The following is a 25732-nucleotide window of genomic DNA, read 5'->3' as shown; positions in this document are numbered from 1 at the left end:
ACAGGGGCATGGACAGATGTACACACGTGAGCACGTGACCACTGGCTTCATTGTCACCACTCAAAAGCTCTGTTGACAATGGAGAAAGAAATTAAATTTCTGAGTCATGCTTAGACTCTGGGCAGTAAAGCCACAAAGTCTGGATGGCAAATTCACAAGTGTGACCTATACATGTTCTCAGTGTTTAGTAATGGTGCTATAATCTGCATAACTGAGCTCTGAAACTGAGCATTCTTTATTTGGGGGAGAGTTCATTATTTTATAATTACCCTATTTACATTTTAATGTAAGAATTAAGAAGATGCTCATCCTTATTTTCTTTAATAACATTTCTAAATCAGCCTGAGACTGAATTGGCTTCTCTCTTCAGTGTAGAAAATATGTTTATTGAAAAATCTGGAAGGCAGATTTGCTCAGTAAACAGACTACATTCTGCCATTCTCCATTACCCATATAAACTGTACCAGGGCAGACTTCATGCATTAAAATTCAATGTGACCTAGTTTAAGTGTCCAGTAGCCCCCTTTGTCCAGCTTTTATCATCTCAGTAGAACTCCACTGTCGGAAAGCAAAAGGCTACAGCTTTATTTACACAATACAGCGTTATGCAAATGAGCAAGCATTAATCACAAACATTCCCCAAGTGAATCTTTGCAAATTGACGCCATTAACTTTGCCAGGGGCCAAGCGTTGCAGTCCAGGAATAATGTGTCTTTCCAACTGAGTCCCAGACATTTGCACAAATGTGTGCAGCACCCGTGTCCCTAGTTTCTTCTTGGCCACCTTTTTTTTTTCTAACATGGTTTAAGCTGAGCACTGAATGAAATTATCCTGGGCCTGAATGCCCCCTTCTTCTCCAGTGAACGAGTGCATTGCAACCTTAGTATGGCTATAAATTGATAAGCTTAAATCCGAATCTTTCCCTTTAGCTGGGAAATAATATGTTTCTAAAGTTAAGCCTTGCCAGGGAAATAGGTCTTCTATACTGTTTCGTAGTTAGTTTTAAAGAAGACTCTCAAAATTATTGGACTTTCGGTTTTCATACAAAAAGACTAGAAACTAGAACTTTTAACACAAGCTTTTAAAATATTTTTGAGGCTGACGTTTCTCTTTTTGGCTAGGTTGAAAGTTGGCAGATCCTAAATAATTTCTAATTTTTGTATTCATTTCAATTTCTTAGAGAATAGTGGCAGAAGGATAAAGGAAACTGATCCTTAAACAGATTTTTACACAAAATCAGGGCAACTTAGTACTCTTAAATGTTTAAAAAATAGAGATGATCTTCTTTTATTGTTGTTATCTCAGAACAGAGTTAATCATAAATACCTTTAACATATGACTGGATCCTTTATGCGTCATGGGCAAATCGAAATGAGAGCATAATGATCTTTTTAATGAAGTTTTATATACTCTAATTCAGGAACTGACCCTGAAATTTTGATACTCAGCATTAATAACACAATTGATTCAGCATGAGATGCAGGGTCCCTAATCGCTGACCCCTAATTTGGAGCTAACTCATTTGATTTTTTGAATTTACACTATTACTTTTTGAATAGCATTATAAATCAAATCATTTATAGTTAAATTTTTTTAAATTTTACTTTGTGGTTCCTCTAAGTTTTTAATTTTGTTGTGTTGTTTTTGTCTTTCTTTTGGGTTTTAGTCATCCAATATCTCTCTCTCTCATTTTAGACCACTGTTCTTTTTGCTGTGTTCTATTGCCTCATGTCTCAAGACATAAGGAGATGACCTTATGCCATTTCATTGATTTACTAAGACTCATTAAGTACAAATGGACAGGAAATTAAGGATTTGCTTAGAAGTTAAAATGACATGGCGACCAATTGTTTGTGTGAACATTTCTGTAGGTGACCTGACTCTCCTATTCTTTCCTATAAATCTCTCTGAGATTTCAGAAAGTGCAGTCATGCAACAATCACCCTCAATTCCCACATGACTGCAATTAGTGTGTAATTGATACATCCGCAATGCTACTTCCCTCTGCATTTGGCATCTTTGTCATCTTAGCAGTTTTCATTTGGAGAAGGTTATTTCATATGCTCTCATGGACCTTTCTGCCCATATCTCTTTTTGTGTAGTTTTAATCTTATGCCCATTTCCTGATTTCCTTAGCAGTTTACATAATACAGTACAAATTCTCTGTCTTGCATAAACAAACTGCCTCCACCTGCCATCTGCCACTCAAGAGGCGTTAGTGTTGTTTCTGCTGGAGCCCTGGCATTCTCTGTCATCCAGCAGGGATCTCAGCAGTCATGAGGTTAGGGAGAAAGCCACAAGTTTGGGTCCCACATAAATGCCCTTTCCATGGGCTCTGGGATGACCCTCCGTCTCCTTTGGCCCCCAGGCCTAACTCCACCTCTCCGCCAGCTGCCATGAGGCAACAAGTCCCTACAGCAGCTGCGGTTCCTTCCCTGGGAGGTCAAAGCGGCGGGGAAATAGGAACCCCTTAGACGCCTTCTTGGAAGATCTGTCTTGCAGCAAAAGCGGAAGAGGCACTCAGCTGCAAGGGCACCTGCTTGCGTTTTCTGAAGGATCAAGCTTTTTGTTTATCACCCCATCACACTCTTCTAGGGGACTCTGCATTTTGCTATTGGCTGCCTAGCGCTGATTTTAACTCTAGAAATTCTGTTCACCAGTTATCAATGTTTTTCTTTCCCTATCAAAACATGTTCTCTTCTACTAAGCCATCATGTTCTTCCTTCCTGTGTTCTCTATCTTCTCTTCCCTTCTCCCTCTCCTCTATCTCTTCTCTTTTCCCCCTCTTCCTCTTTCTCGGGCACAAAAGTACAACAAATACACTATTTTTCCTTTCTCTCATGGACATAGTATCTTTATTAAGCTTTTTTAGGTTAATAACTGGATTCATTGCTTTGAATTCTGAGGCACTTTTCCCTTGAAAAGCCCCTAGAAGGTAATTTTTTTTAAAAAGTATATTGAACATAGTATTTGAAACTCTAACCAACATAATATTTACAAAAATTTATACTATATTTCCTGAATTTTCAGACATTGCCTTTGATAACTGACATGTCAAGAAAAACCTTGAAGAGTCATCTTCTAATATTTGGCCCTCCTTACATCACCACTCTCACATATGTCCAACAAATTATCTACACACGTGAGGTCTACAGATCAACTTAACTCTTCACTCCTCTCACATATACATATACAATCACTGCCTGCTACCCACGCACACCTACTGTATTTCTCTTGAAACCTTTGAGGTAGATGGCAGCTCCTTTAGTCTATTAATCTATACTATATTTATATTTATATAGTTGTATATAAATTGTGTACACACAGTTACATATAAGTATATATGTGTAATTTGTTGGGTTTTTTTTTTTTTAAGAATTGATGCTGATAAAATGTGAGACGCAGAGTTTTAAGAATACTGGTACCCAGCCTGCTAAGTTTCACCTATGCTAATATTGCCCTCTCATTCAGAAATGAAATAAGCCATGGAAATTGGTCCTCACTAAAAAGTGAGTTTATGATGAAGGGATTTGGAGAAAGTCATACTCAAACTGAATTCTGCAGCTGATCATTAAATAAAGAAATACCACCGTGATAATACTCTCATTGCTGGGTTGGGAAGTGAAAGCTAGTTGTAAAGTTTACATCTGCTGCTAAGCAGTACAAATTATTAGATAAATGAATAATTTTGTAAGTTTGAAAAACCAACTGATTCTGTTAAGAAAAAAGGTATTGATGATACAAAGAATCAATAGCATTAAATGGAAATCTAGAAAATGATAGTCTGCTTTTGTCAAACATTTTACATTTTTCCCATAAATAAGACTATTTATATTGATTCTTAGGTATGGAGGGTAGTGAAGCAGATAGCAGGTAATTAAAAGCATAAATCTCAGGAGCTTGGGAAGGTAATTCTCTGCTTTGCAGGCAGAGCTGACAAAATGATGAACATTTTCTGCTTCAACATGACAGAAATATAGTGTGGTTACTGGGAAAAGGAACATACCGAGCTAAAAGTTTGCTTCAATAGCTGCTGTTTAAGAAAGCTCTTTTAAAAATTTAGTCTGCCTTTTTGAAGCGTATAGTAGTTCCTTATTAAATTTTTTAAAAATTGCCTTAAATTAGCACTATAACATTACCAGAATGTCACAGTCTTTCTCAGAACTACCTTATTTTAAGTGGGTATTTGATAATTTAGGACTAATTTTAAATTCATCACTGAAAGAAAGTGAAGATCAGGATAAAAGTGAAGTTTTAAAAAAGTGAGCATTATTACTTATAAAGACTCATCAGATCCTGTACTTAACTAATGGGGAAGTTATGCAACACATAATTCAATCATCTGGGGCTTTTCTTAAAATACATAGATGCCTCACATGACATATTACTTTAGCTATTTATATGTGTTTAATAATATTCAAAGTTAGGATGACCCGCCTAATGTGATGTGAAGAACAGTAAATGTGAATGCAAAACCCACCCTCCCATATCAGAATATGTTCTCAACAGAAAACCATTAAGCATCTATTGATCAGTACTGCAAGCTTTGGTACCTTTCCATTAAATATTGGTTTGCTGATCAAACATTAGTAACACCTTTTTAAAAATATTATGGGTGGTCGTTTTTTCCTGTGTAAAATTCCTGTGTTAGTAACTCTTTTAGACAAAAGTAAAAGATTCCTGAAAGGATTTTCAGGTCATTTTGTTGGTGATTTTTGTCATCTTCCCACTTTGGGGTTGGGGAGGACTGTTGAAGTCTTGTGTATTTTTCCTTTTTGTTTGGTATGGATTTCTCTAGTTAAGACTGGGTGTGGAATCCTTAACAGTAAGATCATGTTTCACTCAATTTTTGTGGTTTGGATTCTTCAGCTAAAAATTTATGCAACATACAATTAGAAATCAGGTAGAATTTCTAGGCTGAACACCTGTAGGTTTCCTGAATGATTAGTTCCTGGTTTAAAGTTTGTATTCAGGGTGTATTTAGTACATGTTTGGTTTCCCATAACTTACCTTTTATTTTGTATGCTTGAGTGGGCAATTGGCTATAATTTTCACAACCTTTACAGCAAGAAAAAAAGTATTACTTATGTAAGACAAAAACAAAACAAAAAAGCTGGGTGCAACAAGAAGTAATCGTGCCTACTCCATTGCTTTCAAGCAAGAGGCTGATTTAATACAGTTAGAACATCTTGCAAAAGAGATAACTTTTAACTACTTTCATCTCTCAAGCAGCTTTTTGAATAAAGTGACAGCATTTGCCCCGGAGGCCAGAGAACTTTAGATATGATAGGTCAGCCTAAAGATCAGTTTTGGTTTTTTTGCGGGGGTGGGAGGGCCTGACTGGCCAAAAGGCACTTTATGAGGCGTGGCTTGTCATGGGGGAGAGGATAGCACATGAAGAAGTATTGCTTTAGCCAATTTCTAAGATTTCAAGCTGGGAAACTTTGTTGGAAAAATAGTGTTGCTGATCAATGTGAGTTCTTCAAGGGGAGTAAAGAAGCTGTCAACTTAGCCAGAGACAGGAAAAGAGTGTCAAAACAGTTCCTGCCTAGAAAGGAAGATTCAGGAAATATAAGACAGGTTCCTTACCCTCACAGACCTGATTATCTAGCTAGGAGAAAAAAACAAATACACTTAGAAACATTGCTCAACTGTGTGATGTGAAGAACAGTATTACTGTTATTACTTATATTACCCTACCCTGCTGTAGGGTAATATAAATTTAGGAAAGCAGACGGCACATGGGCTAGAATTATCATGAGCAGAAAGCTAGCATTTGATGGATGCCTGTTCTTCTGCCAAGCTCTATATTAGATACTCTTCACATATATTATCTCTGTATTTGTACAGAGGTTCAAGAAAGAAGTAAAACTGTGAAAGGCTTGAGAGATGGTCAGCATTTGATGGCGAGAGAATTAAAGAATTATTAAGTGCTAGAGCTGAAACAAACAGAGCTTCTTGAGGATGTGGTCTATGGATAGGCTGCAGGGGGTCCATGAACTGCGTAAAATTATGCAAAATTTTGTCTGTCTGCATACCTGAAACCAGGATCACTTAGGAGGATGGCTGAGATGACTGAATCTTCCATTCTCTCAGAGTGAAATGTTCCACAGCTTCCTTTGGCAACATGTTCCAGGATTTAATCATTTTTACTATTTCATCGTACCTAAATCTTTATTAAAAAAAAAAAAGAAAGAAAAAAGAAACCTTGTTCTTTTTCCCCCCTCACTTTAATTCTGTCTTCTAGGGCACATGGAAAACAAATGTTGTATTCACTACTCAGGAAACAGATCTGGTGAACAGGAACTCCCAAGAATTCTTCACTCTGTTTAGTTTCTGAGTTTTGGGGGCTGAGAATATGATTCAACTTTTATTAATTTGTATTTCCTTCAAATAGAAGTGTATTTCAGCTCTTATCAGTGACATACCTAACATTTCTGACACCAAGAGCAGATTATTTTTAACATCCCCTCTATAGGACAAAGTCATTTTCAGAAATAATTATGAAATTACATGAATAGTAAGAAAAGCCAAGAAAGAAATTCAGAGACTTTATTAAAGTTTTAATATATTACTATACCCCTAATATTACAGTACAAAAAAGGAAAAGATTGATCCTTTTTAATTACATTAATGTACTTTTAAATGAGAAAAAATGTAAACCTACATATTATTCTATCACAGTAATGAATAATAACATTACAGTAACAAATAAGTAAATTTTAATAAAATCAAAATTATATAAAAGATACAATTAATATACCTACTAAATTGTACCACTGATAGTTTCTTCTTCACTCCTTAGTTTTAAAGCACAGAATAACCTAAAAAGAAGCATAAATTTCAATTTCAAAGATATTAGCCAAAGTCAGTAAAATCCATCATGTACAAGCTAAAATTTATATTTACCAAACAAGAATAATACACCTCACAGTTGGCACTGTCTCACCCTTAAAGTTTAAACACAAATAAAAATTCTAATCAGTCATCTAAAATGAGAGAATTGAAGTATTTCAAGTTCTGTTTTGTCTTTACAGTCACTGTGCTATCATTCTTTATTTCAAATCAACTATTGAAATGCTAGAATATGAGGGGCACCGAGTTTGCAAACTGACTGCATCTGAAATGAACTTAAATGATTCTTAACCATTAGGAACTTACTTTCAAAATGAGTAGTTGTAGCAGAGTCATTGTGAATTGGGAGTTTGATGATATAGCAAGTTCTCTATATTAACTTCCATGTAGTTAATTAAAAGATAAGTAAAAAAGATATGCTAATTTCAAGTTTACATATATATTATTAAAATTCACTATAATCACAACAATTGTTTAAAACTTAGACCAACAAATTATTGTTCAGGGAGGAGTATTTTATTTCTAACTTTAGAATTGCCAGCCTGTAATGATAATAAAAAGCAGCCCTATTTTTAGTCAGTTTTATTACTGTTTTTAAATTATCTACACATAGTGCAGCCCCAAGTTTCCTGTACTGAAGTGGACATCTCCTCCCTCCCCTTCAGTATACCACAGACGTTTGTTATTCCATTAACAGGAATTCTAGTGCTACTTTAAATACATGTTACATTTAGTATGGAGATAGGTTATGCTGACTTAAACTTGTAATCACCAAATAGTTTCCTTTTTATCTTTAATAATGCCCACTGAATGTTCTCTGAAATGTAGCTTTCATTATCTCTGACCTGTGAGCTTGTGACCTGTGACCTGTGACCTGTGAGGTGACCTGGTTTTTGCTCTGGAAAGAAATAACATTCTATATCATTTGAGAGACACCTATGGAGTCCTTTTATGTGATGATTTATTTGTTCATGTCATGAATTTGGGGCTTTTTCTTATATCATTTGAGAGGAATGGGAAAGAATAGACTCAGTAAAGGGGTACTTAGGTTATTTGTTATAGTTTTGTAATTTAAATTGTGTAAGCCAACAAAATGCCCTATATGCGCTTTTAAATTAAAAATACCAACAATCTCTTTTTAAGATTTAATTTGTACATTTACACAGATGGTTATAAAAGGGGATATTCATTAACATCTGTAAATGTTGAGGAAATGATGGATGCCTATATTTGTAAAATGCCAGAATAGAATTACTAAATGTGCAGATGTAGATGAAAAAATACAAAATTTGAATATCTGAAAGACATTCTCTTCAAGCTAGTTTTCTAAAGATCTAGACATTGAATAATTGTCTTTTGCATAAGTTTCCATTTTCATAAATGCAGTAAATTCTTATTAATTTTGATGACATTAATTAGGGATTTGTGATAATTAGGTATGGGCTGAATTGTACTTTCGTTTGGTCCAAATTCTTTCTTCAAAGATAATGCAAATGAGTGTTGCAAAGGAGGTTGAAGCATAGTGATTTAGAATACCAACAGAACCAATTTTTTCAAGCTTACATAAGCACTTTAAGGGCACTGATTAAAATACAAGTGATAATATAATTTAAAATAATTCTTATATATTTTAACACCTCACCTAAGAATCTATGGTAACTAACAGCATTTCTTCAAAAATGTTCAACTTTTTCAACTTTTTTTTACCATTTCGTTATGCCCTGTACCCAAATTAGTCCACATTGTTGAGGTTTTTCTGAAATTATAATCATTTAGTAATATCTAATACCGTTCTCTTTTTTTTTAAGCAAATTATTTTCTGCGACTTGGTTAGCATTTTCCCAGTAAATCTTTTGAGTCAAGTGTTTTAACTTACATGGTATCTAGGTTTTATATTTCAGGCCAAAGAAGCATTGTTTTGAGGGATGACTTATCCAATTTAGTTATCTGCACTGATCAAATTGACAGAATGACCCATAAATCACTGATTTTGTGTTCTGACCCGGGGCTACCTTGATAGACAGGTGAGTGACCCACTGTATGTAAGAATTGTTTTTCCAATAACTGAGCAATTGGTCTGTTAGGAATCTGCTCATTCCACCCTGAGATGGATCAAGCAGCCAGACCCCAAAAATCATACCAACTGGTGACCCCTGCTTCAGTCCACTGCTTCTCATCATAGGCAGAAGTCAGGCAGGAATTTGCAGGAAGTAGGAGGTACTTATTTGATTATGGTCACTCTTGATACCAAAATCTTCACTCTCTTGGTCACTTACCATCCTCAAAATACAGGTTTCTAACCAGTATGCACATCTCTAGTCCAGTTCTTGTCACTCGCTCCATTGTTAGCCAGCCTTCAGCCACAATGGCTTTCTTTTATTTTGATAAAGCTGCCAAGCTACTTCTCCCCCCTCCCTTTCGGTCTAGTCTCTACTCCTCCTGCAGGTCTCACGTTTTATGTCTCTTCCTCACAGGAGCTTGTCCAGACTCCCTAGTGTAAACTAGCCCCACTCCCAAGAATACATTTTATAACACCCAATAATTTTCCTCCATGAAATGTATCACAGTTTGTAAAGATACCTTATTTATATAACTATTTAATATATGTTTCTAATACACACACATGCACGCACGCACACACACGCACACACACATGCACAATTGTTGGCTCAAGGACTGAATATGCTTTGTGCATTACTGTCCCCCCGGTGCCTAGCACACTTATTCATTGATTGAATACATGGTCCTAAAGAGGATTTTTTTTAAACTTCGATTTATGCAACCCAAGGATTGATTGGGAATCACTGAATCCATTCTCTACAATGAAAACTATAATTTATATGACTTTACAGGTCACCTCCCCAGACCTTTTTTCCCCTCCAGCTCATCCTGTCTAAGGAAATGAAGACTATCTTTTACCAGAGGGGATAAGGGAGAGAGTCTATTCTGTTTTGGATCTTCCATGGTGAAGGCTGTTTGGACCCTGGGCTTGGGACTTGCTTCAATGGTGCAGTGATTAAGAGCCTAATCTTTTAATCTTGGGTTGGAATCCAGGGTCTTCCATTTCTGGCAGTGTGGTATTGGACAGTTACTTAACTTTTCAGAGTCTCTGTAGACTTGGACTAATAATAATACCTGCCTCATATGCTGTTATGAGGATTAAATGAGATGCTGTCTGTAATGTACTTAGTGCATTGTACTTAGTGCCTGGTACACAGCAAACAATAAATGGTAACTCTTTGTCACCATTTTTGTTATTGAATTCAGAGTAGTTTTTGTAACCTGACATTGTGTTTGCAGTCTTTCTGGTTGCTGTGTTCTCGCTATTTTTCTGCATTCCTCATAATTTTCCTTGGAGTAGTAGCTATAAATAGGCCCCTTATTTCCACAGACATGGCTACCACTATGCTTTCTCTGCAACATTATCAAATATTCTTCCAGGACACGAAGACCTCATATTATTTTCCAGTTATTTTATGAGGTTGTTTTGATATTACAAAAAAAAAGTATTTTAGCATTTAAGATGTTGTTATATTTCAGTAAAAAGTATAGTTGTGTGTATGTATTTTTAATTATTTTTCCTTTGGAATTTTCACTTCCCTTGACCTCTGTTTTATTACTCTGTATATCCAGCTTTTCTGATGGCCTCTTTTCTGTATCCTCTGCTGATTTCTCTTCCTCATCTTACCTATTGAATATAGCTGTTTCTCAAGATTCTTTCCTCAAAATCGGTTTTCTCCTCTCTATTCTTAATTCATCAAGAATCTCATCCATCCCCAGGGTTTCATCTATCATCTCATAATGTGGTTCCAAAATAGATGTCTCCAGCCCCAGCCTCTTTTCTCAGCCATCACTTGTGTTTTCAGTTGTTTGTTGAACCTCTCCACTGTGTATCTCATGAGCAGCCTAAATAGATAACCAAACTGAAATCTCATTTTCCTCTGCAAAATTTCCTCACCCCACGACAACTGCATTTTGGTTAATCATTTTACCATTTTCCCTGTTATTTGGGCCTGAAACTTCTAGAGGGAACTACAATTATTTTTTCTTCCTCTACCCTTACTTTAATTCTATTGTCAAGTAATAAAAACTCTTTCTCCATTAATTTATTCATCCATGTAATCAGTATTTATCAAATGTCAAGATGTTTCAGGCAGTGTACTAAGTGCAAGAGGTACAGTGAAGAGCAAAAATCTTACAGGTACAAGCCTTAACGAATATTATTGTCTAGTGGGGGAAGACAAACATTAATCAAGTTATTATAAAATTTAATAATTTTTAAATTGTGAGAAGTGCTATAAAGAAAAGAATCTAAAAAGTTAGGATGTGGCCTAGTCTGGGGGATCATGGAAGGCTTCTTAAGGATGTAATGTTTGAGCTGTGTTCTGAAGGATGAATAGGAATTAACTAGGAAAAGAGAAAAGAGATAGTATTATATTTTAGGCATGTGCAAAAGGCTAGCACTGTACTTATACTCCAGCCACACTTTCTTTCAGTTCCTCCAAGAAAAAACAAAGAGCCTGCTACCAAATGAAACTAGGGGTAGGTAGGGAGTAGGACATATAGGTCTTGAATATGATGATTTTAGATTTTAAACCAAGAGCAGTGAAAAGATGTCAAGGATTTTAAGCAGAGGAATGAGGTTTGCATTTTTTAAATATCACTTTGGCCGCCACGTGGAGAACGGATTGTAAATGAGCAGGAGGGGCTTTTGGGTGATCGCTAAAGAGCCTGTTGCAGCAGTCCAGGTGAAAGATGATGGCAGTTTGGACCAAGATGGTTGTGGTTGAGATATAAAGAATTGTCTTGATTAGAGAAATATCTAGGAGGTAAAATCTGTAGGACTTAGTGATTGAATGTGAGGGTGGAGGTAGAGTGTGACAATGAGAATGATCCCTAGATTTGGCTCTTACAATAGAGGTAGAGTGGTGCTATTAGCAGAAAGGGAATGCTAGAAGGAAGACTAGGTAATTTTGGCAGCAAAGCAGAGACAAATGATACAAGGAGTTTGGTTTTGAACTTATGTTTAAGGTGCTTTGAGATATCCAAGTGGATATTATGAGTCTGGAGCTCAGGGGAGAGATCTGGACTAGAGAGGTAGAAACCAGGAGATTATCAGTATAGAGGTGGCTGGGAAAGTTCTGTGGGTGAAACTGAACAGAGAGTAGACAGGAAAGTTTGGAGTGAGAAGACAAGAAGGCTTAAAACTGCGCCTTGGAAAATGTCAACAATTCAGTGACCGGGCAGGGGAAGATGAGGCTGCACGTGGTTCAGAAATGTAGGTGGGGGAACATCAACCTCGGAAAGAGCCTGCGGAAAAGTGCCTTCCGGAAGAAGCGAGAGATCGGCAGGGTCACGTACCCCTGATTGGTCAAGTAAGATGAGGAATAAAAGATGTTCTTGGTTTTAGGACTTAAGGCATTGGTGTCTTGGTGATGTCTGTTTCAGTGGATTGAGGTGGACCTGATTAGAGAAGAGAAATTGGAGATGTGCATACAATTAATTGACCAGATTAGTCTGTGAAAGGAAGCTGAAAGGGTGAAAAGCTAGGGTTGAATGTAGCTTGAGGGATGGTCTCTTTTGGGTTGGGGAGATCAGGGTTTGTTTAAACACTAATGATAAGGATTTGATTTGGGAAGGGGGAGTTGAGTATAAATGTTAAAAAAGAGAAAGGGTAATAGACACTGGGAAAGGCAAAAAGGAACAGAATATCTAGATAGAGACTTGCTTAATAGGAGGAATAGCTCCTTTTCTATGAAAGCTCTGGCTTTTGGTTTATAGAGCCCCCTGAAATTTGAAATCTGTGTGTTTAAGAACCCCATTACTCTTTGACTTGCTGTGGTAAGAACCTTCTAGTTACTCTACTGTCTTTTTTTTTTTTCCTTTTTGTAGGTCTTAGCTGGATCAGAGTGTGCTAGAACAAAAGCCCTCAATGGCTTCTCATTACCTACCTAATTAAGTATGCTATTGTTAACTGTCTTCCCACTATCTAGTATTTAAGGCCTAAATAATAAGGCACTTGTCTTTCTAATCTTTTCTTCCATTCCTACTCCACACACACCCACATTTCACTCAAACTGGATTATTCACATTTCGCTAAACAAAAATTGGTTTTGCCAAATACTTCTTTCTTATAGTCCTCTCCTTATTGAGAGTGTATATCTCTTGTCTTTGAAATCCTTTCCATTATGGAAGGCCCATCTCAAGGCCCTTTCTTTTCTCAAATTTTCATACAATTTTATTCAGCCCAAGGCAAGGGTGTGTGCACATTTTGTTGCCTGATTCCCAGAAATATGTTTAGGAAAACGTATAACTATAATATATCCATAATGACAAATTAGGGTATGGAAACTAATTAGGATATTTTTAAATGTCTGCTTTAATTCAATTAAAGCACTTTAAAAATCATTTTTAGTTGTAAAAAAGAAGAAAAATAATCATTTGAAGCATCTAATGTCTATTTTTACATCAAGGGTGACAGCACAACTTTGAACAACAACCTATATATCCATCAATAACATACAGTTGAAATAAATTACGGTTCATTCATGTAATGGAATAAATATACACACCCATTTTAAAATTAGAGAACTTCCTAATTACTCACTTTAAAAAATATCTAAGATCTATTGCTGAATAGAAAAAGCAAAATACAAAACAACATATGTGGTATGTAGGCATTTGTCTAAAAATGGAAGAAGGGGAAAATACACACGTACATATATGTTTGCTTGATAGGCATGTAAATTATCTCTGGCAGGATACACAAAAAGTGACGAGAACTAGTTGCGAAGTCTGAGAGGTAGACTTTTCACTATGTACGCTCTTTTGTTTTATACTTTTCAACTGTGTGATTATATTACCTGGATAAAAAATAAATACAATTTAAATTTAAAAGAAACAAAAGTAATAGCTAATTGGACAGAAATGAAATTCTGTAGAAATCATTGTTGATTCAAGTTCAAAAATTGTAGATATTCCAAATATTATAACTACTGGTTATAATAGAATAGAAAATCATCTTTTAAAGCCTTTCTTATCCTTCAGTGGGATTTTATTTTGAACTCTCTTCAGCTCTTGCCTGGATGATTGTAATAGCCTCCTTTTCCACTTTGCCTCGTCCACAACCGCCCCACCATACACACATAGCTTGTTCTCCACACAGTAACCAGAACGATCACTTTATAAACAAAAGTCAAACAAGGTTACTTCTCTGTTCAGAACACTGCTGGGATTTCCCATCTTCTCAGAATAAAAGTCAAAATCCTTAGAATAGCCATTTGCAGTTCCCTGGACCTTAAAGGCTCTTCTCCCAGGTATTTACCTGGTTAACTCCCTCACTTAATTCAGGTCTCAGTGCAAATGCCTCCTCAACAGAAACTTTCCTTAATACCTAAAATGACACCCACCCCATCATTGTCTATCCTCCTTACTTTTCCTTATTTTTTTATAGCACCACCTAACATTCATAAATGTATCGCTTAACACTTACTACCGTAAAATATATATAAATTTGTATTTTATTGTCTGTGTCCCCATACTAGAATGTAAGACCTGCATCCCACAACACTTGGAATGATGCCTGGATCATAATAGGTATTCAATAAATATTTGTTGACTGGAAGAATGAATGGACTCCCAGCATTAAATTCCTATTTTTAGAAGATTTTACTTACTCTAGCCTATATATATAATTCAAAAACTTTTTATTGAGTCTATACCGTATAATAGGCACTTCAGAAGACTCGTAAGACAGAGTTCACATTGATTTTTCATATATGAACAACCTTTGTTGTGACTCTAATTGGTGACTAGAACTTTTAGAACAATATTACTTGGAATCAGAAACTGAAAGACCACTTAGCATTCACTGATTATATTGAAATATTTTGGTATTTATGGGCGAATCAAAATTATGGGCATTTTTATTTTAGTTTTTCCCCCAGCAGACCAATTTTTTATATGTGAGGAAGGTTGACCAGACTAATCTGCAATGGAAACTTCTAGTTTAATCTGGTACTTTAATGTAAAGGTAGCCTTAACATGACTCAGGTTAGCTAAGTGACTACTGAAGAGGTACAGTTTTATTATTTTCTCTTACTTATATTTGTATGTTTGAAAGGGTATGGTATTAATCTTCACGTTTACATATTTCACTTAATTTTGAATTATAAAATATCTGCTGGGTTTTAAAAATTGGTTTAGTGCTTTGAGGTAGGAGTTTTACAAAAATCTATTTTGTAAAAGAGATTTTCAAATGAGTAATGCTAAATAAATAATATATTAAACATATATAAAACATTACTAAAGCCATTCTTCAACTCTTTCAAAGTTACTTTGCCACTTTTGTCTGCAGTAAGGATATTATATATCAAATATAAGGAGACACAATGCAAATTCTAATTTTAGATTTATTTTGTATCATTTATGTAAATTTCTTTAATATGGAAATGGAAGTAAATGTAATACCTTCTAGACTGATTAAAAATTAATGTGTAGAAGCCTGGGAGCCTAATTTAAAAGACCATCAGAAGACTTGAATTAGTTAGCTGTAGAGTCACAGCGTTAATGCAGAAACTTGAATTATATTGCATTACTTATCACTGAGTAACAAAAAATCGCTCTTAGTAAGCATACCATGGCAATCCATTTCCCCACTGAAAGATAGCAGCACTCTCAAACACTTTAGGAACTTGAGATGTAACTGTGAAATCACTATAAACTCTTCTTTATATTTCAAGGTAGTGGAGAATTATTAACTAAAATGTCCCAGTTTAATATAAAATTTGAAATTAATTTGAGAGAGGTGGATAATTTTGAATACTTTTGGGAAAATCATAAAATAAGTGACTCAAGAATATTAAGTAATTATTAACAAAGCCTTAATGTTTTATAATGTATTATAAAAATAAAAGATGATATCCATGTGTTTCATAAAAATTCTTAAGATTCAGAAGTTCTAACACGTTAGGTCCCATATGCATAATTCTTTGAGAAAATTAGATATTTTCATAACTTATAAATGTTCCCATTATTACATATTCAAGATTATGTTAGTGTACAGAACACTAATGTTCCCATTTGAGGGTAATAACTTAGAGAATATGGTTTATCAGTACATTCTGGGTGAAGTTCATGATTTGCTCCCCTTACAATTTGGAAGAGAGGGCATATTTTGCCAGGGTTCATTTAATTCATCTTGCCTCAGTTAAACTCTAGTGCACCTACTAAGAGTTTGCACACAACTTATCATTAAATCGACTCAGATATTGACCCCCAGCCCAGAAGAAAAAGTAAATATACCTTTCAAAAGCTGTAATGTAAATGCAATAGAGAAGTAAGCAGTCTTATTTTCTTAGGGTAAGAATCTCAAGATACTTTTTTGCTGAATTCTTAACTAAATTGTGATGATAAAGAAATTATGACATTAAATACGACTCATTTTATTATCCATTATCTACATTGAAAAATATTCACATAAACCTACTTCCATTAGGTTGATGGGGGAAAAATCTTTTTCAAAATACAGTCTCTATAATTTACAGTATTCGTGAATAGAATTTAAAAATTTTAGTATATAGAGTATATACTTTTATATACTTTTTTAATATACTTTTTTTCTGAAAAGTAACTGACCTCTGCTCTTTCCCATCTAACACTGCTTAACACATTGAAATCTAACGTCTCAAAAAAACAGATGCCAATAGTTTTAATGATACACTTTCTGTAATTAAGGGAACAGTTCCAATTACTTTTTAAGATGCAAAAACATTGGGTCCATTGGTAAATAAATACTGAGAACTTTCTCCAGTGACATTACTCTATCTCAGCCACTTGCCAGTTTGGGTTTGGACTGTTCTTTCTATACAAAGTAAACACAGTTTAACATCTTGTTTCAAGATCCTATCCACCTCTCTTAAGTCCAAAATAGAAATAAGGTAAAAAACAGAAATGGGAGCTCAGTGAATTATAGAATTGCTCATTATTGCATTTTTATTTGTAAAGCAATACATTATCTCATTATTTATCTTTTTTATTTGGACCAGTAGGGTCCTGAAAGATGTAGAGGATTTTGGAAAGAGAGGGGCTTTAGTAACAAAGATGGAGATGAATGGAAGAGCAAATTCCAAGATGTCATTTCCTGTCAAAGCTATTCCTCTACCAATGGGTGGTCAGGTAGCTACTGGAGTGACCTCTGAAAGAAAAACTTAGATACCAATGAATTCCCGTGTGGGGGTCAGTATGGTGGTTTGGGCAGCTCTCTAATTCTGGCAATTCTTGGCAAGGGGTTTCTTTGATCACTGCCAGTTTGGGGTGTATAGCAACACTTTTGGGAGGGAATCAGAAAGCAGGCCATTAGTGCTAGACAAATAGGTGTCTGCTGACTAGTCACTGAGGTGTAAAATATTATAAGTCTGTTTGGTTAACCAAGTCTCTCAGAAGTGATACGAGAACCATCGTTGATTGGACTTGATTGTGTTGCATTGTTCATGGGTTTTCTGGCTCTTGTCCTTTTTTCTTTCATTCCTCAATTAAGGAGATTCCCAAATAATGAAGGCAGGTTAACCGTGTTACTATTTAACAGTGTCTCCGTTTCACTTGAAGATTTGCCCAGGATTTAGAAGCTGTTGACACCTCAAATACAGTACTGAGGACAGCATAGTGCTACTACCAAGAATACCACAGGGTAATTGGAAAGATTTCAAGTGTGAATGAGCGGTGTCTGCCACTGTCTTAATTCCAAATCTTTCCCAAACAGTAGTCAGTAGAGGCTAAGAAGCCTTGTTTTGCTTTTCTCCATGCCCCAGAACTCAAAAGGAAACTGAATCATGGCTCTGGAGAGCTCTTTCCAACTTGGCATCCAGTGAGGTGTCACTCAGCTGGCTCTTTATCCCAAGTGCTAATTGATACTGTTAACTTTCTGCAGTGATGCCAGGAAATAGTAATGAGGAAATGACACTCTGCTTATCTTGTGCTAGGAGGTTTTATTTAGAGAACTATATGTTTATTTAGCCAAAGCGCACTAAAGTAACATCTCACTGTTTAGTATACTTGGAAAGATGAATTATTAGGTCTCCTGATATCTTGTAGAAATTGTTACATACCTAAGAAGTGGGCCTTTCTTAGCTTCTCAACAGAAGGATCAGGCCTAATGTACTCTACTGGTATATTTCCTATGAATTAAGAAGGTATTCCCTACTCATAGAAACTTCTGTTAAAATATAATCCTTCACTGAGTCATGAAAAGCAGTGTGCTTTCTTTGTGTGTAATTTTTCTGTAATGTTTTACTTCTAATAAAATTATATTGTTTACTTAGTGTGAGTATGTGCATGTCTAACGTGTGGGTATGTAGTTAAATAGGAGTACACACGTAAGCATGTCAGATCCCCATAATGGCTTCTCCACCTACATGCGTGGCCTTGGATGAGTTGTTTAGCTTCTCGTGCCCAGTTTTCTATCTGTACCTGCCTCACAGGGTACTGTGAAGCTTACATGAGAGAAACATGTACTACATTTCGAGCTGTTCTTGTCAGAGGCTCAGTAATATCAGCCATTATTATTATTTCTTCATGTTATCAATTTTTAAATTTTTATTTGTATATTTTCTTAATTTATATCTACCCAACTATATTTGCTGGATTTAACCATTCTCAGAGGGTGATAAGACTCAAAATAATGTTACACTTTTCTCCTCTCTTGGGATTGGGTTTGTGTTTCAACTTGACAGAGAACAGCATGAGAAGTCCTTTAGCAAACGAACCTAGAGCCATGATAAGTTGATGGTGGTCTAAAACAATATTTACAAAAAGATATTCAGGAAGTTAGGGACTGTGTACAGTCAATACAAGTCTGTTGACCTTGGGTGATTGGGGTTATGTGCTAGGAAAATCACATGTGTTTAATTGAAATGTAGACTTAAAACCTGGCTCCTTTTGTCCATTGCCACTCCTACCTACCTACCTACCTGCACACACACATGCACACGCACATACATACCACCTGTATTCTGTTTGTTGAGGAAAATGGATGAAAACATCAGTATAATCGTCTTCAAACACATACAGGTGTATATACGGAAAACTGACGTAAAAAGAAAAGTTATTATTATTTTAGAAATCCTCTAACAGAAATTCATTTTATATGACAGGTTTATCATCCTCTTCACCTTTATAACTATGCTAATATACCATATAATATATGTTTTAGTTTGTTTTTTACATATAATATATGTTTTGGTTTGTTTATATTTTCAGGGTCTATTAAAAATGAAATTGAAGCAAGTATACTTAGATTCTTTTGTTAATATGTTCATTGTACTAGATGCCAAAAAGATAAAATCCTTATTCTTTAGGCAGAGGGGAATTTTCCAAATGTCAGCTTATTGACTAAATGTTTTCTTGTTTTGCTGTAATTTGTTTTTGTCTTTTGAAAATTTTTAATATTCACTTGCCTTAATCGCTTTTCTTTCTTTTGATCTAGTACTGAAGTCACAGTTTCACCTATGCTTTTTGTATAAGTGAATGTAATACTAACTGCTTTGACTTCAGAATCACATCTGAGATCAGAAACAAGCATTGTCCCTACCTCCTTTGTGGCTAATATTGTCTATTCTTAGAACTGGCATCATCAAAATGACACATGAAGCGCTTGTAGATGACTCCAAAATGTAGTGCCATTTCCACTCACTAGCAAGTTGCTTTGTCACATCACTTGCTCTCAGAGCAGAGCCAAGAGGAACGTAGGTGCAGGGAAGACAGATTTGTAGCTGAAGGGAAACTAAACGGAGTGGCTGTGGAAGGACATGCCCGGGTAGGACACTCAAAGCGGCTTGCTGCCAGCCAAACGTTTGACAAGTAACCCTGATGGGCAGTGGTGGGAGGACACTAATGACAAAGTTCACCTTCGCCCCAATTTTGTCCTGACCCTGTTGTCCACTCGTGTAATGTCTGGTTTTGAAAGACACAGATCCTCTGTGTTGTATAGAAGGTTTCAGTATGCAAAAAACTCTTAGATACCGGTCTGCTATTCATTAAATGCCAAAAACATAGTGGAGTGCTGAGCTGTAAACGTCTGTGGTGCCTATGATTGAACGTATTTTTTCCTGCATGATCATCCATTGTGCTGTTTGTAAGTAGCAAAAAAATGAGCCTGATTTGTTCTCCTTTGTAGAGCCAGGCCGAGGCCCACTACAAAGGAAGTAAACATGCCAAGAAGGTCAAAGCACTAGAGGCAACGAAAAATAAACCCAAAATGGTTTCTTCCAAGGACAGCGCAAAGGCTAATCCCAGCTGCTCCATCACTCCAATCACAGGCAACAACTCTGACAAATCAGGTCAATGACACTTTTTGTTCTTTACATTCTTTGTGTTCCTCCTGGTCCTCTGGCCTCACCCCATCCTTCTCCACTCCACTGTTGCATGTTACTCTCCATGATTTGTTTTTATAATATTAATATGTTCCCTTCACAGGAAGGGTTATGTGTTTGCACGGAATCTAAGCATTTGATATGTTACCATTCCATGTTGTTAAATATATACATTTAAGTATATATGTGTGTGTGTAAATATATATATAAGTATATATGCATGAAAATAAGTGGAGGCTTCTTGGTCACATTGTGTTTAGACAAAATCAAGAAATGGATCTAAAAGACTGAGTTTATTATTCCTCTCTATTCATTTTACATTTGGTTTTTGCTATGGACTTTTTCAGTGAAGGAATCCTTAAATTTGTTTATTAACAGACATTTTCATATTTTCTTACCCCCGTAACAGGAGTAGAAGGGCAAAAAGTTACAGTTTTCTGAGAGAGCGGCATTATTAAATGAATCTGGAAATGTGTTCAATAATAAGAGATTTTGATTCTTTAAGATCTTCATAGAGTTCTCCTCAGAGTTACAAATGAACTCAAAGATTTTAAAGGAACTTTTCACGGTTATGAACTGACTAACAGAAGAACTTTATAAATTGGAAATGGGCTACTAGTGGAAGTGCCTCTTAAGCAGAGTATTTCATAGTTCCAGTGAATCAGCAGGTTTTCTGAGTAGGTTCAAACTGAATGATTCAGGGAGAAGAGAAAAAATTTATTTTTCCAGCAGGTATACCATGAAATTGGGTGTTTAATAGGCTTTCACACATTCACATCTGCCCATCAGGACCCAAGATGGGTAAGTCACCCTGTTGTAGTGACTAACTGAGGAACAGTGCCTAGTAAGGGAAACTAAGAGAATAGATCCCTTTTTCTTATGTTTGATTCTCTCTTTAGGGACCTCTCTGTTGTTGGAAACACACAGACACACACTTCTCTTCTTATTCTCTTCTGCTTTCCAAGTCATTGTAGAATTTGAGGAAGAGACTTAAGAACGCTTTCCTGTGGTTGCCCAGGGCCTTCGGAGAAGCACAAATCCATTTGTAAGAGGAAGATTCAGAAAAGCCTTGTTAGACAAAGAGAGACTATGTAAGAAGCGACCACTATTGATGAGGTCCCATAGATGCTGGTTCCCAAGGCTCTGCAGCCTGGAATGAGTGAGCTGACCCAAATTTGGTGATAAAGGCTTTTGTTCTTCATGCGGTAGAATCACTAAATCATGTTATCTGGTGAACAGATAATAAATACTGAATTATTACATTGCACTTTTCCCCTTCTAAAGAACAAAGCCTTTTTACGTATATTAGCAAATTAATCTTTAACCCAGATCTATCAGATATTAGGGTCAAATATTATCTGCAGTTTATAAAATAGCAAACCAAGGCGCGGTCCACATTGCGGCCGTTATTTGCTCAAGGTTACCCAGTGTTTGGAAGAACAGGAGCCATCATCTCCTGACTTCCTGCCTAGTTTCATTTTCTGCAGGATATTGTTGCCTCTATGAAATAATACTCTGTCAGGTTTTATTACCTGAATTATGCTCTTTACCGACAGAAGTACTTATAAGCAAAATGATAAAACAGTGGAGGTTAGTGTCACTCCATTCTTTCAGCTTATTTTGTGTCTCGAGCTAATAGCACAGTGGGAAGGTACTGTAAGCATTCCTGCATTGGTATTGCATGTGCTCAATGCTCCCCTTAAGTTATATTATAATATATATTACTATTATTTGCAGATTGGGTTTGCTCTAGACATAGTAGATGAAATTAAAATTAATGAGGGGAAAAAAGTGTTAAAAATGGAAATAGAAAAGGATTAATGAGAGAAGAATCAATGAAAGAACAGAAGATAATTAAAGGGAGAAGGATAGGTGTAGAAGAGGAAAGGAAGAGAAAAAAGTCAACAATTAGCGAGTAGACCCGAGAAAAGAGCAGTATAGAAATAGAAAATCCAAATAAAGGGGCTGGGTCGGAATCACAACATACCTTAAATCTACAAGATGCCCAATGAGCATGTTAAAATAAAGTTCAGTGACTCAAGACTTTTATTCTGACTCTCAAATGCTAGTGAATGCTCAAGTGAAAGAGACTTTACAAATAACTGTGTTTGGCTAGCGGGCAATAGAAACACACCAGGGTCAAGTACAGCAGTGGTATAAACAAGGAAAGAGAACTGAGATCTAGGAGAACCCTAGGAGATGAGAGTGGGGAGAGAGGAAAACAAATCTCAACCACAGAGTCTCTTTCCCAGTAGCTATGTGATGGTCCTTAATCCAGCATCCTCTGCTTCCTCTGCCACTTCCCTATCCACCCTGCAAAGTACCTATGGTCTAACAGTATTGACCTCAGTCACCATGTCCCTGTCCAGACTTGGACTAGAAGTAATGCAAACTACCTGTGTTTGGGGTTACCTCATTTTTCCACGTTTCCTTACTCAAATCTGTGTAAATTATTTGCCAATACATTGGTTAGGTCATTCAGATTACTTTTTCGTTTCTCCATATTTTAAGTATTAATGCTAATGAAATATTTAGTTTGGCCTATTATATCTATAAAAGCAATACCAAAGCTGTTGAAAGATGGCACTATTTAAAAACAAAGTGGGTCGTATTTGCTAAATAGATATGTTTTTTGGTCACTTTCAACTGAATGTCAGCTTTTAAGCAAGAATTCACATGTGTTTTTTTCTTTCTTCTTTTTTTTTTCACACGTGTTTTGTAGAATTTTCAAGTTAGAAAATTAGAAGTTTTGCCCAGATGGGAAATCTGGTCTAAACAATGTAATACATAACCAGTTGTTAACCACCTATTTCTAAATCCTTAAAAAGCTCCCACAGCTTTGTCAGAGTCATAAAATTTTTTGGTAACTTGTTTTGATTTCCTTTAAAACCCCATTTTAGAAGTTAGGAGACACGAAGACCAGTCCTTCATAAACAGTCTAGGTGGGATGTAGAGGGGAGGGAAGGGGAAGAACTGTGGTACTTAATTAACTGAAAGTGTTTTATTTCAGACAACACTGCCTCTAAGGAGTCAGCCAAAAATTAGAGTAATAGTCACAGTGAAAAGTCATGGTTGATTGACAGTTCTTAAGAGACTGAAATTCCCTAGCACTGGTCTTTTTCTTCTGAATGAAGTGTTCCTATCAAGTGGGCTTAAGCAGTATCTATGTGATTCTGAGATAGTGGAGTGAAAAGTAAATATGTTAGTAACTTGATGTCTCAGCTACCAGATTTCAAAATCCAGGCATTCACAACATCCATAGGATTGACTAATTCAATTTCCATTCTCATACTTTAGCATCAGTAACTTAGCAAGAGTATTGTTCAATGAGGGCAAATCCTGAGGAACAGGAAATAGCCAGATGTTAAGGGAGGGAGCTTCTGGGAGTGCAGCATCCTGGGATTCACTGAACATCAGTCAAGGAAGAGTGTGATTTCAGAGTATCTGACAGGGAGCATGCGAGCCACAGATGACCTCGCTTTGCTCCTTGATAGCACAGATTATTTATTCTAAGAAGTGGCCTAACAATCTTCCAAGAGCTATTGATAGAAAAGCCTTTTTACCTCCTATTTTAGCAACTGGGACAACCATTTTCTTATGATGCATTTGGAGACATAATTTAGATCATGTTGTAACTGGACCTGTGCAATACAAAGAAATTTGCTGTAATGGAGCTATCAGATATAAAAAGTTTAGGGTATCATGGAAAGCTTTCTTTTTTTTTTTCTCTCAAGTCAGTAAACAAAATGAGTTTAAACTACAGTAACAGGAATTTCATTTATTATAAGAAGCTCTGACCACATGATTGAAAAAAAATTAAGTATGTTTTATTTCAGGCAGGATAGCTGTCCCATTCACTTTTTAGAAGTTGGAGTAGAATTAAACGTAAAATCCAAAGAAATATCTTTCTGGTCTCCTAGGATCTATCCCAGCTTTTAATGATGCATCAGTGGGAGTTCAAAACTTGGTAGGAAGGAGGAAAAAGGTGCTTTGGGAGAATTGGGATCAAGACACAGCAAGCATTAGGCAGCTTCAGGAAGATGGCTAGAACATATTGGCCAGACACTGTACCCAAATTTCTCCCTAGAGTTCAAGTGTCATAATGCCATATGACACAACACTTCCCTGTGATAATATGCCCCATACATCAAGTTGAATGCTCTTTGTGACAGCACTTAACCACTCATAAGAAGCTCAAAACAAACAAACAAACAAAAAAAACAAAGCCTTTGGAAGACCTTATTTCTTGAAAATAATAAAATATTTTGATAATCAACCTAACGGTAAAATATTGTGATAGTCGAACTAATCATCCATATGTCTAGTCTTTAGCACAAGATTTTTAAAAATTAATTAGATATCAAGATGGGGAAAATACATTTGTAGCTCAGAGTATCCTATGGATAGCCATTGGCATAGCCATTTAGAGCTAAACAGCTTTTAATCAGTTGCTGTCTAAAAAGACGAAAGCAGATGGAATGATTCAAAATGCTATAGATATATTTATAAATGCAATTAAGAGCAAAGATGATGGAACCAGCATGTTCTGCTTAAAATATAACAATAGGAACACCTTGAATTTGTTCAGTTGATAAAATCCAGTCACATAAATGTTTTCGTATGACCCCCTCAACAACCCTGTGACCGGTAAGGCTGATATTAGTATCCCTCTTTCACATATGCACACAACAAACTGTATATCCATTTATTCATTTAACAAATATGTATTATCTATACTTAGTAGTATAGTACCTCTGTAACATTTTCCATTTCAAGCGTGCAACAATGAACAGAAAGACATGTTCTTGCCCTCAAGAGATTCCAAAAGAAAAATAATATATAGTCGCCACCTTCAAGCTGCTCCCAAAAATGTGGTAACAGTGAAGAGCCTGGGTCTTAGAGAGATTACATGGCTTGTGTGAGGCTTTAAATGGCTTGCACACTCATATCCCAGTATAGTCAGAGCAGGAACTCAGGGCTTCTTGTTCCATGAATATTCCACTGTTCCCCTTACTTCTAAGCTTCTCTGACTCAGAAGAGTAAATTCAAGTACAGTATCCCAATGGGAAAAGTCAGAAACCACTAACCCACTTTTTAAAGAATTAATGAGTAGGACTATATATTACTTTTAAATTGTATTCTGACTGTTGATATTTTTCAGTAGGAGCTATGACAGTGACAGGGTCATTGAGGCTTTGTTTTATTGATAATCCTTAGCTTCTGTGCAGTGTGTTGTCTGCATCATTTAACTGTAAGAGAACAAAGCTTTAGAAGTTACAGATATTTTCAAGGCCAAGTTTGAATGAAAACACTCATATCAGGTAAATGACACGTGTTCTCAAAGCTCCAGCTTGACAGCTGTAGACTTTATGTGACTAGAGCCAAACACACTCACTGAGATGGAGGTCAGCAGTGGGCAAAGGCATCACCAATATAGCAGAGCCTTGAACTGCCTCCTAAAGGGTCCAGTGGATTAGCCTGAATGCTGTCCACATTTTCGGTAGCATTTT

The 25732-nt window shown here is 36.0% G+C and overlaps 1 protein-coding gene across 7 annotated transcripts in view; it reads left to right on the top strand.

Annotated features, from left to right (window-relative positions):
- Positions 1-25732, top strand: part of ZNF385B (zinc finger protein 385B) — a 146058-nt gene that overhangs the window by 93089 nt on the left and 27237 nt on the right. For all 7 annotated transcript variants that reach the window (XR_005020692.1, XM_036858813.1, XM_036858812.1 and 4 more), the window contains exon 4: positions 20027-20189. Coding sequence is in view for 6 of the 7 variants with exons in the window: in XM_036858813.1 (XP_036714708.1) it covers positions 20027-20189 (163 nt within the window). In the remaining variant the exon portion in view is untranslated. The remainder of the gene's footprint in view (positions 1-20026; positions 20190-25732) is intronic.

This window comes from Balaenoptera musculus, chromosome 7, assembly GCF_009873245.2.
Source record: "Balaenoptera musculus isolate JJ_BM4_2016_0621 chromosome 7, mBalMus1.pri.v3, whole genome shotgun sequence".
NCBI classification, from domain to species: domain Eukaryota; kingdom Metazoa; phylum Chordata; class Mammalia; order Artiodactyla; family Balaenopteridae; genus Balaenoptera; species Balaenoptera musculus.
Note: the sequence above shows the minus strand (reverse complement) of the source record. Positions and strands in the feature narration are given on the sequence as shown.